This window comes from Poecilia reticulata, linkage group LG14 (genome assembly GCF_000633615.1).
Source record: "Poecilia reticulata strain Guanapo linkage group LG14, Guppy_female_1.0+MT, whole genome shotgun sequence".
NCBI classification, from domain to species: domain Eukaryota; kingdom Metazoa; phylum Chordata; class Actinopteri; order Cyprinodontiformes; family Poeciliidae; genus Poecilia; species Poecilia reticulata.
Genome location: NC_024344.1, coordinates 21,790,323 through 21,802,793, shown reverse-complemented (window position 1 = coordinate 21,802,793; position 12,471 = coordinate 21,790,323). Strand labels below are relative to the sequence as shown.

The 12,471-nt window shown below is 36.3% G+C and overlaps 1 protein-coding gene across 4 annotated transcripts in view; it reads left to right on the top strand.

Annotated features, from left to right (window-relative positions):
- sgcd (sarcoglycan, delta (dystrophin-associated glycoprotein)) overlaps positions 1 to 12,471 on the top strand; it is a 274,197-nt gene that overhangs the window by 250,507 nt on the left and 11,219 nt on the right. For all 4 annotated transcript variants that reach the window (XM_008428447.2, XM_017308640.1, XM_008428449.2 and 1 more), the window contains one exon: positions 1,278 to 1,350. In XM_008428447.2, the coding sequence (XP_008426669.1) occupies positions 1,278 to 1,350 (73 nt within the window). The remainder of the gene's footprint in view (positions 1 to 1,277; positions 1,351 to 12,471) is intronic.

Here is a 12,471-nt window from a genome sequence, read left to right as displayed (position 1 = left end):
ACATATTATTCAGTATTAATCATTATTTAATTGCGAAAATAAGAACATTTTCAGCATTAATGCCTGTTTTATACTTTAATCTCATTATTTCTCAATTAATAACACTGAGGGGTTTTGGCCAGTTCCTGGGTCTAGTAAACAGGTGAACAGAAGGTAAAATGGATTAGCTACAACAGGCCAATGAGAGTCAAAAGTCGGTGCTCAACAGTTGATTTGCATTTGCATGGCTCTCAGCAACTTTATTTAAATACGAAAACCTCTGCTAGGCACAAGGGGAGGGGAGTGATAGGGGAACACGGACACACAGCGTTTTTGACCATTTTTGGCAGTGCTCTAYCATTTTCCACTCTGACAAAAACCTCTTGCTGAAAGCCCTCAATCTCCATGCGCACGGCAGAACTAGGTGTCAATAGCTGTCAAAAATCCCACTTTTCGTCCTGTGGTAGGGAAGAGTGGTAAGATGAAAGCAATGGCTGAAAAAAAATCTTTTTTCCAGTTTGTTGATAGGACAAGTGATTTTGAACAAATATCTTAGCCTACTTGGAATAAGACAAAACTAACTCATGTAACTTTTTCAGCTACACATACTAGCTTGTTTTAAGTCAGTAATCCTTAAATATTAATAAAAACTATAATTTCCACTCGATTAAGAAATTACTGACATAAAACAAGCTCTTGTTTATTTTGCGGAAAAGTTACTTGTATGTTAGTTCTGTCTTACTTAGTGTGTACTGAGATATTTGAACTAAAAACTAAACCAAAAATGCTTAATTGGATTTTGTTTTTGCAGTGTAGTGATTACTCATGTAAAAAAACGACATATTCTGCAGATTTTTGCATTTAACCATTTATGCTTGTTTTATACAACATTAGAAACACCTTAAAATATCAACTGGTTATCTAACAATTTGCATGGAATAAAAGAAGGATAACTTTAAATAAACAGATCCTCTGTGTTTTTATGATATATTTGATTCCTTGTTTTGCTGGTAGTCATCTTACTGACTACCAGCAAGAAAAACGCTGTAATAAGAGAAGCCTTGTAGACCAACTTTCTTTCAAAATGTTGCCGTTTTCTTTAAAATGTTGACCCTCATATTATCTAGTAAGAGCATTCTCCCTTCTTGTTGTGAGGCGAGCCGAGGGCCGCTGTGCACTCCGACTAGAGCCGTATAGATTGGCGGAGTCTCACAGATTATGTCCATTGATTGGACAGAAGGGGTTTGTGGTTTCAATTGATGCAACCTTCTGTCTGACTTTCTGTTCTGTGATTTCAGGGGCCGAAGGAGCAGTGTTCAGCAAATCTGTGGAGACGCCGCATGTCAGGGCCGAGCCGTTCAAAGAGCTACGGTGAGTCAGAGCTCTGCTCAAAGACCGGATTCTTTTACACTAATTAACATAAAACAATTCTAAACAAATAATTAAAGGTTATAAAGATACAAAACAGATTAAAATAAAACACACTGAATACATTACCAATTCTGTTAATTAGGAAACTACACTGCAAAAGCACAACATCTTACAAAGTATTTTTGTCTAGCTTCTAGTGCAAATATTTTATTACATGTAAAATAAGACAAAATTAACTTTTCAACAAGAACAAGGAGATTCTTTAAGTCAATCATTCTTGAATATTGATTTTTTTCCATGTATAATAACATTATATTTCCTGTCTTAATTGACAAAAATCTGCCAATGGAGTACTGCTTGTATCTATTGATTTAAAACGAGTAGATTTATCTTGCTGAACAGTTACTTTAAGTTATTGTTGTCTTAATTCAAGTGGACTAAAATATTTGTTTTAGAAACTAGATAAAAAAATTATTGGTTTTTGATTTTTGATTTTTTTACTTTTGAAAACTTTCTGATCTTCAAAATTCAAATAAAAATTAAACTCAGAAAATTTCCAATTTTGTTTTAAGTGTGTGAAATTAACAATTTTTCTCATAAACTGTTTGCAAAAAATGTTAAGCTCTATCTAAAATTTTCTGAGTTTATTGATGGAAATTTGCTCCATTTTTTCTATCTGTTTATATGACTAACATGTTGTACAACTCTTCAGAAACGACTGCAGACCATCATGTTCCCTTCGTCTATGAAGGGCTACAGGACTTTTACAAGATGCATGAACACTGCAGCATTATTTCACACTGAATGGAGTAGTGATTAGCTACTTTATTCATTTTCTGTTCTAATGAACTCAATATTTCTTTTCTGGGCTATTGAACCAGAGGAAAACACAATTAATAGACATTAAGTTAGTCTTTCATGGGGTCAATGCTTTCTTTTGAGGGGCCAGTAACTCAGTAGTTATAGCTTCAGACTTGTATCCAGTGAGACCATGAAAACAACCAAAAATAAAGCATAATACACCACATTTAAAAAGAATGTATTGTTGATGTAAAACAGGCACAAAGCAGCATAAAGTATGCTGACGTGATGTTGACTCCTGCAGTGTGAATTTCAAGAAATGAAAACTTAGCTGCTGAGCCTCATTTGTCACTCCAGATTGTCCATTACAGGAGAGAATATTGCTTTCAAACAGTAAAAATAGTTTGACAGCAGTAACGACACAGGCAGAAAAAAATGGTGGTGTAAAATTACAAGACTGATTGCTGTTGTTTTCAAGATGCTTTTTTTATCGTGGAGTTTTGTTTTTTCTTTGCCTTGGTTCAGTTATAAATTAAATTTTTAGCAAGCCGTTGTCTTTATGACTTATATCAAACACACAGCCAATTAAATTACCACTTTAGTTGGCTGCTTAATCTTTTATTCCCATCAGTTTGATGTGATATTTGAGCCAAAACTGTTTATAAGCTTAATCTTGTTGGCAATAAGTCCCACATAGACATAAATAACTTAACAGCAATAACTCACAAATGTTTTTGGTTCATAAACAGTTCATATTTCACTCAGCTGCAGATTTTCACACCTTCCGGTTAACTGAAATGTCTAACCTGAGAAGAAGGCTGAATATGCGAATCAGTGAAGTGTGTAAAATCAGCTTTTTGTCATGGGTGTTTAACACTCTGTAACGATCCCGGTTTGTTGGAGCCAGAGTTGTGTATCTGTGAGATCAATGGGTTCATCTTTGAAAACAGATGTTTTATCCTTGTGTGTTTCCTCTTCCCTGTTTATCAAGAGCCTGTTGTTTCTAAATCAAAACTGTGGACATTTTAGCAACAAAACCCTTATCACCGAGATGCAAAAGTAGATAAGATATGAGCAGTGACTAAACAGACACATAAAATAGCTACAGCGGAGGAAAAAAGGCAGACCAAACCAAAACGTTATGTCATCATTGTTTTTAACTTGATACAGGGCTCACTGAGAACTTAGCTTTAGTTATCACCTGAAACAACATCAAGCTGATTGTAAACATCACTGATATTGGAAAAACATTCACAAAAGTCCAAATCCAGCTGTCTGCAGCATTCAACCATTCCAAATTGTTTCACAGGATATGAGGTTCTTAAAGCAAAACAAACCTTTCATTTGTAGAAACATCATCAGAGACAACAGATCTTACATACTGAAAGAAACAAATCCATGAACACCATTAAAAACGGACCCAGTGTCTCAGGATAAGCCAAATCTGTTTACACTGGTAGAAACAAAATAATTACTGAATAGGATAAATCCTGGTTTTTAGGAGCTGGTAAACAGAAAACTGTAGTAATCAGATTGGCCTGGTTTATGTTTGCCCTCAATGAGGGTGTTTTTCTTTTTGTAGCAGCCTGGTCACACCTTCATGTTTCTGCTTTGAGTGAACGATGTCCAACCTAACACCAGCTTGCAGCCATGCTTTTCATAATGTGAATACACTACTTTTTCTCTGGGCAAATTATTGCCTCCTATAACAGGAAAAGATTTTTGGTGAAATTCGTTTTGAGGGTGGAAAAGCTTTTGCACAGGCGCAGTTCCAAATCATCTTCGGCTTGCTGTGTGGTTTTTTCCATCGCTTCTTTCCCCCTACAGCGCAGGTTTTATGAGCGAGTGTAAGGTGTGGACATCTCTCTAATGTAAATGTCTTGTTTATCATCTTTCTCTCGGCTGTGCTGTCAGTTGTGATGACAGTCAATCAGGGCAACAGAAACCCAGAGAAGAAGAAAAAAAAGAGAAAGATGTGATGGATGTTCGGGTGGAGAGAATAATAAAACATCGAAGGAAGGTTCTAGTGAAGCGGTGGGACTTTAAAGAGAAGTGTGTCTAAGCAGTTACAGCCTCTATATTTGTGTTGTTGCATGTCAATTAGTAGTTTTCTTAGACAATTACAATATAAAGTCTAAAATATTTCCTGATTATATAAAAAGAATAAAATATTTATTTCATATTCACACTGTTGAAAGGCTGTTCAAGTCTTTTAACACCAGCCCCGTCTAACCCGACTCTAGATCATTTATCTAGAAAGTCGTTTTGGTTTGAGGATGGGTGAATGCATAATCAAACTCTAAAGCGGACTATAAAAGTAAACTCTAGTCTGCCTTAAAACCCAGGTCTCAGTTCACTTGAAGTGAACTCTGGTTTTGGATGCATATGTGAATGCCAAGCAAAATGCAGTAACCTGTAGAAACAAATTTAATCAGAAACCAATCTGCTTTCATCTGTAGAAAGTCATCAGCAGAGAGGATAGGTCTTACAAACTGATAGAAAAATCCATGAACAGCATAAAAACAGATCTGGTGTTACAGGATAAACCAAATCTTTTTTCACTGGTAGAAACAAAACAATTACTGAATCAGATAAATCTTATCCAGACTATAGTGCAGGGTGATCTATGTAATTACAACGAAAACTAGCGCAAGAGTCTAGATCTAGTGGGAGAAATGGCTCATGGTCTCATACCAATGACAAAAGAAAATCCTACAACTGCTAAAATCTGACACCACCCCATTTTTATTTACATTTTGTGAAGAAGGAAGTGTCTTCAGATGTTTCCTTCAGTGGTTCTTTGTGCACTGCCATCACAGGTGAGGAGGGGAACAAAAAGGTTTTGGTTTGTTTGAAGCAGTGCAGTAAGACAATGAATCATACCAGCTCAAAATTGTTGTAATAGAAGCTGGCATGATGCAAAAAAAGTTTCACTTTCAGTTTTGCAAAATACACAAGTTTCAATATGGTTAGAAAAATCACCTCATCCTAGTGCTTTTATCAAAAGTGTCTTTGAAATTGTTTTGGTTCCTTTCATCAAAATCATTTTCACAATTCCAATTTGTGCAATTTTATGGTCAGTGGAAATGCAGCTACTGACACAAGGTGGATAGCAATATGATGAAATTAAGCAAAAAAAAAAAAAAACCCATCTTTAACGTTTCCTTATAAAGATATGGAACATTATATATAACCTGTCCTGTGCTGTGCTTAATTCAGAAAGCTCTTTCTGTACATGTGATATTCGGCATTCCACCACCTTGGAAATCTGAATTGCTATTGTGGCAACCTGGTGGTGGGTGTTTTTATTATGAACCCAAATATAGAATATTAAAGGTCACAATGACCAACAACGCCAACTGGAATAACTCCAGGAAAATGTAATGCAATAAGGACACAGGTAAGTTCTGCTGGAAATGAGGAGAGAAGATTCAGAAAGTTCTACAAAAACGTATTAAACTTAAATATGTTTTTTTTTATTTCCAATTCTCTGAAATTGAATGGTTAAAACAGTGAATGCATTTGACAAGATTATAATAAAATGTTTACATTTCAAAGGAAACTGAGGCTTACCAATGGGGCAAGTAGTGAGGGAAGGGGACAGCATCCAGTGCAGAAAAAGGGACCACCCTGGACACTACAAAAACACAGCAAAACAAAGAAAAAGGTGCTCCAACAAAACACACAAGACAAGACACCGCCACCAGGGGTCACCACCGCCACCATAGAAACCTCAGTCCCTAAAAGAAAGACAAAAAAATGAAACAGTATGAGTAAAACAGTGGTACAATAGCACAACATTGTTGCACGTTATCCCCTTAGTAGCGCCATCAATGCTCCTGGCAGCAGGGAAAGTTCAGGTTTGTCTTTTAAAACAATTTATAGGTCAGCAAAACAGCGAGTGTCACTCCAGGTGCAATGCTGATTAGAGTCAGAAGGCTAAAAAGAATAGAGCAAATTATTAATACAACTGCTAACAAAAACATAACTTGCAGCAGCTGCTTACCTGTGACCTGATAAATTACTGCACTGCCAAATAACCAGATCCCCAATTCCGCCTAGATGCAGTGCAACTGTAAGAAATGCCATGTGAAGATTTTGTTTACATGGGGTAGATGTTACCTAGCCACGTTAGCCCTTATCTTCCTGTCAGCAAACAAATGAACGGACAGATCGGTCCAGATACTGGAGGTGCAGCAAAGGAGGCTAAGCAGATAAACCAATTAGCATTAATAACTATTATTAAAGCCGACAAACAAAAGATGGAGTTGACGTCACAACGCAGCAGCCTCATGAAAGGTGAAGGCTTGCTTATATGCAGCAGCCAAAATTGGCCTTAAAGTGGCAGCGTACCATTTATGCTGCTACACTATATTACTTCATTTGTAGCCATGCTGTAAAGCTTTTATTGTTCAATAAAAGATAACAAAACAAAATAAAAATGATCACTGCCCTGCTGGTTTTTAATCAAAAACGTATTGGAGCATCTTTTTTGTCGTGTTTTTATTGTCGGTGTGTGTTGGCCCTTAGGGTTCACAGACAAAGCATTTCAATGACGATTCAGTGATGAGGTGATCGATGATGTGATCGTCATCAATCACTGCTGCTTTCCTTTGCGGGATCATTTCAAACACGTAATGCCTGAAGAAAGTTTCATTGATAAAGTTCAGATAATTCGTGAACGCTCCAAAGCACCTGTCACGTCATCGTCTATATAATTTGACAGTTTTCATCCATGCGACTGTGTTTTTCTTCCTTCATTGTCCTCGGTTTGTACATCTTTGGCACCAGCCAGCCAGTTGAAGATGAAAAATGGCCAATTATGTCAAGAAAGACGTGAAAGCTCATTGGAGTGTAGCTTAAATCTAATCTTTCTCAAATCTCTGCAAATCCATAGCAGGTAGCAATCAAGCATCCAAATCCTATTTGAAAATATCATAACACCAGACATTTGCACATAAAAACACGTGTCCCACCCAGAGCTGACACTTCTTTTATTGAAACCGTGGCCATCATATCCATCTGCGCGGTAATGTCTTTCTTGTCAACAGGATGTGTCCTTGCATCAGTCAGTCGTCTTTGGGAAAGTGAAACTCCAGCATGGCTGAATTCGATAACGCAGCTTGATTTATCTCCATACTAACTCTGAGCACAGATTAAAGGAATATATGTGAAGCCATAATATGAACTGGAAGACAAACATGCACCGGAAAGTCTTTTTTCTTTCTTTCTTTCTTTTGCTTGAGCTAAGACTTGAGGTTATTTTCCTCCTTAAGAAGAGCGTAAAGGACAAAGAAAGTTTTCACTTTCAGAATCTTTTTAAAACTGTTGTTAATCCGACAGTATCTCAGTCTGGAGAGTTTTCTTTTCTCAGTGACTAGAGCCGTTTTTTGCTCCATATTATATCAGACTCAGATAAATTCCTCCCTGTTGGATAAATCAATTAAGAAATGAAGCTGAGTCAAACACAAGAGGGAAAACAGTTTAGCAGCACTTTCTATACTTTATTTCTGGCAAGTGTTACCTCCACTATAATTTGACTTGCTTTTCAAAATCCGTTAAAAATATTTAACTTCTGTATTTTTCCAGACTCAAATAAACTAAGATCTCAGTCCATTCCTGTTCAGTTTTCCAAAATATATCGCTTTATCATTGGTGAAATCTTGGAAACTGAATAAACTGTTGTGACAACTCTTGAGGTTTTCTGGACGGTCGACAGGTCATAAATATATCAGGAATATTTTTCACAGCCTGTTAAATGTTAGAACTTTAAGGCAACTTTCACCCCTGGAAACGCAGCGTTCCATGTTTTTGTTCTCCGCTACACCTCAACAGCAGGAGACAGAGCATTTCGGATTATTTTACAAACAATGACACCTGACTGCTGCATCACAAATCACAGATTAAATAAATGTTGCTTTTCAGCTAGTTTTCTTCACTTTTTCCCACTCTTTCCCTCGTTGTCATCCACATTCCTATTTCTTGCATTAAATACCTTCACCACTTTATTCCTAACTCTATTAGGAAGTAGACTTTAGCTTAATTTCTTTTAGGTTGAGGCATTGCTTGTTGTTTTTCCCTCTTGTTTTTGGAAGCTGTGCAGCTGGAGGGAGTTTTGCTCTTACTGTTTGATCGACAGACATTTGTTATGATGCGTAGCCATGGCAACAAGGCATTGTATAACTGGGAAGAACTGGTTAGCATCTCCAAAGCTCACATAACACCTAAACTACAACCCCAAACCTCAAAGGAGTTGAAAAAGGAGATCACATCCCCAACTCCAACGTCTCTGCCTGGTTTTCTAATCTGGGCAGCGATACAAGTACAGCATCTTTTTAATAATTCCATTTATTTCAATGTAAAACGAAAATAGATGAAAATATAGTGTGTTTGTTGTTTTTTTCACTTTGGATAACGATTGTTTTACTTTCAGATGTTTCAAAAGCAAGAACTGAACTGAAAATGCTCAAATATTTTCAGTCAAAGCATCAAACATCTCAAATTAATCCAGTTTCAACAATAAATCACTTATTTTTAAGGATTGCACAACCAGTTTATTATGAAGTTATTCTTTGAAAATTACATTTTTCATTTACTCAAGTTATATTTTTGCTTATATAATGTGTTTGGTGATCAAAAATGGGTTAGGAGAAACAAACAAAAATCTGGAAATAATTGCATTTCCAGTGAAATGCAATTCAATTTTTTCGATAGTGACATGTAAATCCTTTCAGAACTGCTGAGTTCCTGCAGTGCAGGTAATGGGTGCAGATCAAGGAGAAAGGAGTCACATTTAGCCAAAGGCAGGGAGCATTGAAGCTGCATGTTTCACATGCTGCACATCTACAGTATCTGCAGCATTAAAAACCTTTCACCGTTATCTGAAGACGAACAATATGAGGAAGAAGTGCAGAAAGTTATTAACCTTTGATCCTGGTTGTAGATACGAAGCCGTGCCTGGGAAGAGGACGGGAAAAACTGATATAGAGGAGGAATAAAGCGGAGAAGAAAACAGGTCAGAAAGGAAGATGAAACTTTATTGATCGCTGAGAGGAAATGAGCTTGTGCCAGTCGTAAAAGTAACACAGATGACATCATGGAAATAAACTATAAACCTACACCAGGTAGAACAGACTGGAAACATCGAATAAAACAGGTAGACGAGAGATTGAAGCTTGCTTTTTGTTTGATATAAAAAACAGACTAAAGAAAATGGAGGAGAAACAAAAACAAAGAGAAAGAGACAAGCATCAAATTCATGTGGGTCGCGAAGAGGAAATGAATGAGAGAATTCACAGCCGGACTCCCAGAGGAGGAACCTTAAAGAACAAGGGGAGATGAGAGCGTGGAGGCCTTTTCTTCAGCAGACGCTTCTCTGAATGTTAACAGCAAATCTGCTTTGTTTGCTTTCAAACATTTTCTTATAGACAACAAAGAAAGCGACTGACTGATGAGGAGGAACAAACTTGTAGAGCAGCAAAGTGTATTGACATAGTTGCTACATGATCACCAGATGTCTTAGATTAAATGATGAATGACATGCTAAATAGACGGTGCATATATAGTGCAGTTATGGACATAAATATTTTATCCACTTGTTGACACACATTATCAGCTGATCCAAAGAAAATGTACCTTAAGAAATCAAACTCAGCACCATGACGTGTTTTTACATCATTTTCTGCATGATCTTCTGAAAAATTCAACAAATAGTTTGTTAGTAGAAAACACACTTTTGCTAACCAGCTAATATACTAAAAGCAGAGCTAACTTTTTATTTAGCACTTGTGGATAAATTCTAAAGTGATCATTTACTTGGCTGTTCTGTAAACTTTCAGTTGGATAGAGTTTATTTGAAGCTTTGGCTATCAACTTTTAAGAATTCTTCAATTAGTCAGCCTGTTGTATTCACGCTCTTATTTTGAAGTAGGTGAAGGCTGATTACCCAGCATTATCTCACCGAGTTAGCGATACGTAACAACAATAAAACTGAAACAATGTGTGAAATGTTTATTGGAAAGAATCACTTCCTGAATCTCAACTATACAGGTAGGTGTGGAATAAAAATTTTGACATGTAGAGGACGATATAGCACATTGCATCATTGACATATGGTAGAAATTGACTTAGTTGAACTTATTGCTTTAGCATTAGCATTCTGCTAAATACCACTTTGGTATAGAGCATTAAATTAATGTTTATGTTTGGACTTTAGAAGTAGTGCAACTAATATTTTAGTTTCCAATGTCCACTTTCTTTTCTGTCTTCTTTTTGAGGCACCAACTCAGTCATTTAAAGTTTTGTCAAGATCTGGAGCTTTATGGGGCAAGAAAGTCCAGCAGTAGACCCTGAAATATAAGAATCAGATAGCTTGCAAAGTCATTTAAATTTGTAATTTAGTACACTTATGTCCATATTTAAAAAATAACATTATTTTAAAAAGTAAGGTTTTAAGTCAATTCAGCACTGATTTTTTGTATTGGATCAGTATTGACTCTAAACCTCAGATATCAGTATCGGTAGTGAAAAATGTGGATCGGTGTATCCCTAGCTTTCAGCAGAGCTAAACTCCAAATTTTTTGTAGAAAATTCACCTATTCACTAATTTACATATAAATTATATTTCAACAGATATTCAGAAGAAATTGCAGCCTTTGAAGTTGAAATACCTAGCCACAATGCTATTGGCTAGCATTTTCAAAGCACCCAATCCAAGATTGTGATTTATTTCTTTGGTGCTGATTGGCTGAACCCATAAGAAGATATGGAAAATGTAGATAATAGCTTCTGTGATAGTATGTATTTGACTGTGCATATTACATATTAAAGTATATTTTCTGTTTGACGTGTTAAAAAAGGCAGTTAAAAGTGGGAGTCTCACTTTTAACTGCCTATTAAAAAATTATATCCAAACATTTTAGCTATTCACTGGTTGCTGTGGTTCCTAACCGCCACAACTGGGGCCCATGATAGTTTAAAGCAGTTCATCCCGAGAAATACCAGATCACTAAACTCTTTAAAAAAAAAAAAAAAGCATTTCACTTCAATGTAAACTCCTAAGCTTGAACACTAAAACATTTTTGTAGGATAACATGTTTTAATTCATTACAGTATCAAGAACTCTTGTTATAAAGTGTTAAGGGCTTCTTAAACCTCTTTGTTGGGAGAGAGCAAGAGGTTAATAAAAGACGACTATAGATTTATTTGGACCTTCACCCACCGGGTTTTTGGCTGCCACTCCTCTCATACGTTCCTTTGTTCTACTCAAACAGGGTGGTTTTAATAAGACCTGAATCCATAAATCATCCTGGGTTTGAAGCCTGAGTGAGAGTCCAACTCTTAATGTAAATTACAGCAAAAAAAAATAAGTGCAGGGAGCCAACAGTCATTTTACAGTCAGTATTATCAACTGGAGTGGCAGGATTATGATTATCATCACGGTTAATAACCAGCGAAGTGGAGCTGCTATGCAGACGTGTCAACTTACCTTTCATTGTTCATTAGTGGAGCAGTCAAACCTCAGACTTTATTGCCTGGTGAGTGAGTCAGGTTGGCCTCTTTCACTTTCATGACGTTTGCTTTGACATTGATCTTTGCATTTCCCTAACTGTCCCAAGTTTTCATTACAGGAAACTAAGACCTTAGTGCCTGTGTGTCTCTTCTGATGCAGTTTAACAGAGTTTATTGGTAGTGATGTGACCAACATTTTTAATTGTTTGTTGTTGAACTAATGCAGTGTTTCTCAACCTTTTTTGGGCCAGCGCCCTCCTAGCCTTTATCCAGGTCCCTCACCGCCCCCCACCAAAGAATTTGCAGGCTTCTTTGCACTGACCATTATTTTATCATTAATATTACTATCACTATTGTAGATGTTTTGATTTTTATGCTTGTTTCTGTATTTATCATCAAAAATAATTTCCCAGAGAAYAAAAAAGTCATGGGAATAGAAATTATTTTCACAGGCGTCTCTGTGCTGCCTTCAGGAGAATGGGACATCAGAGTATCATCCATAAAATTTCACCCACATGGCATTTATTGTGCAAACCAGAGCTTTCAGGGGAAAAACAAAAGTTTCAGATCCTTTTAATGCCATACAAACATGGATTATATCTTTATATAGACATCTCTATTGATTTATAGATTAATAGTTTTACTGGACAGAAATTACAAAAGAACAAATCTGGTTCTTAATCAAATCCTAATGAGTCAAATTGAAAGTGTCATGGAGTCATCAGCCTCATGACATTAACACTGACATGAAAAACAATATTGAAGAAATAAATATATCAAATCTAATTAAAAGCATAAATAAGTGATCAG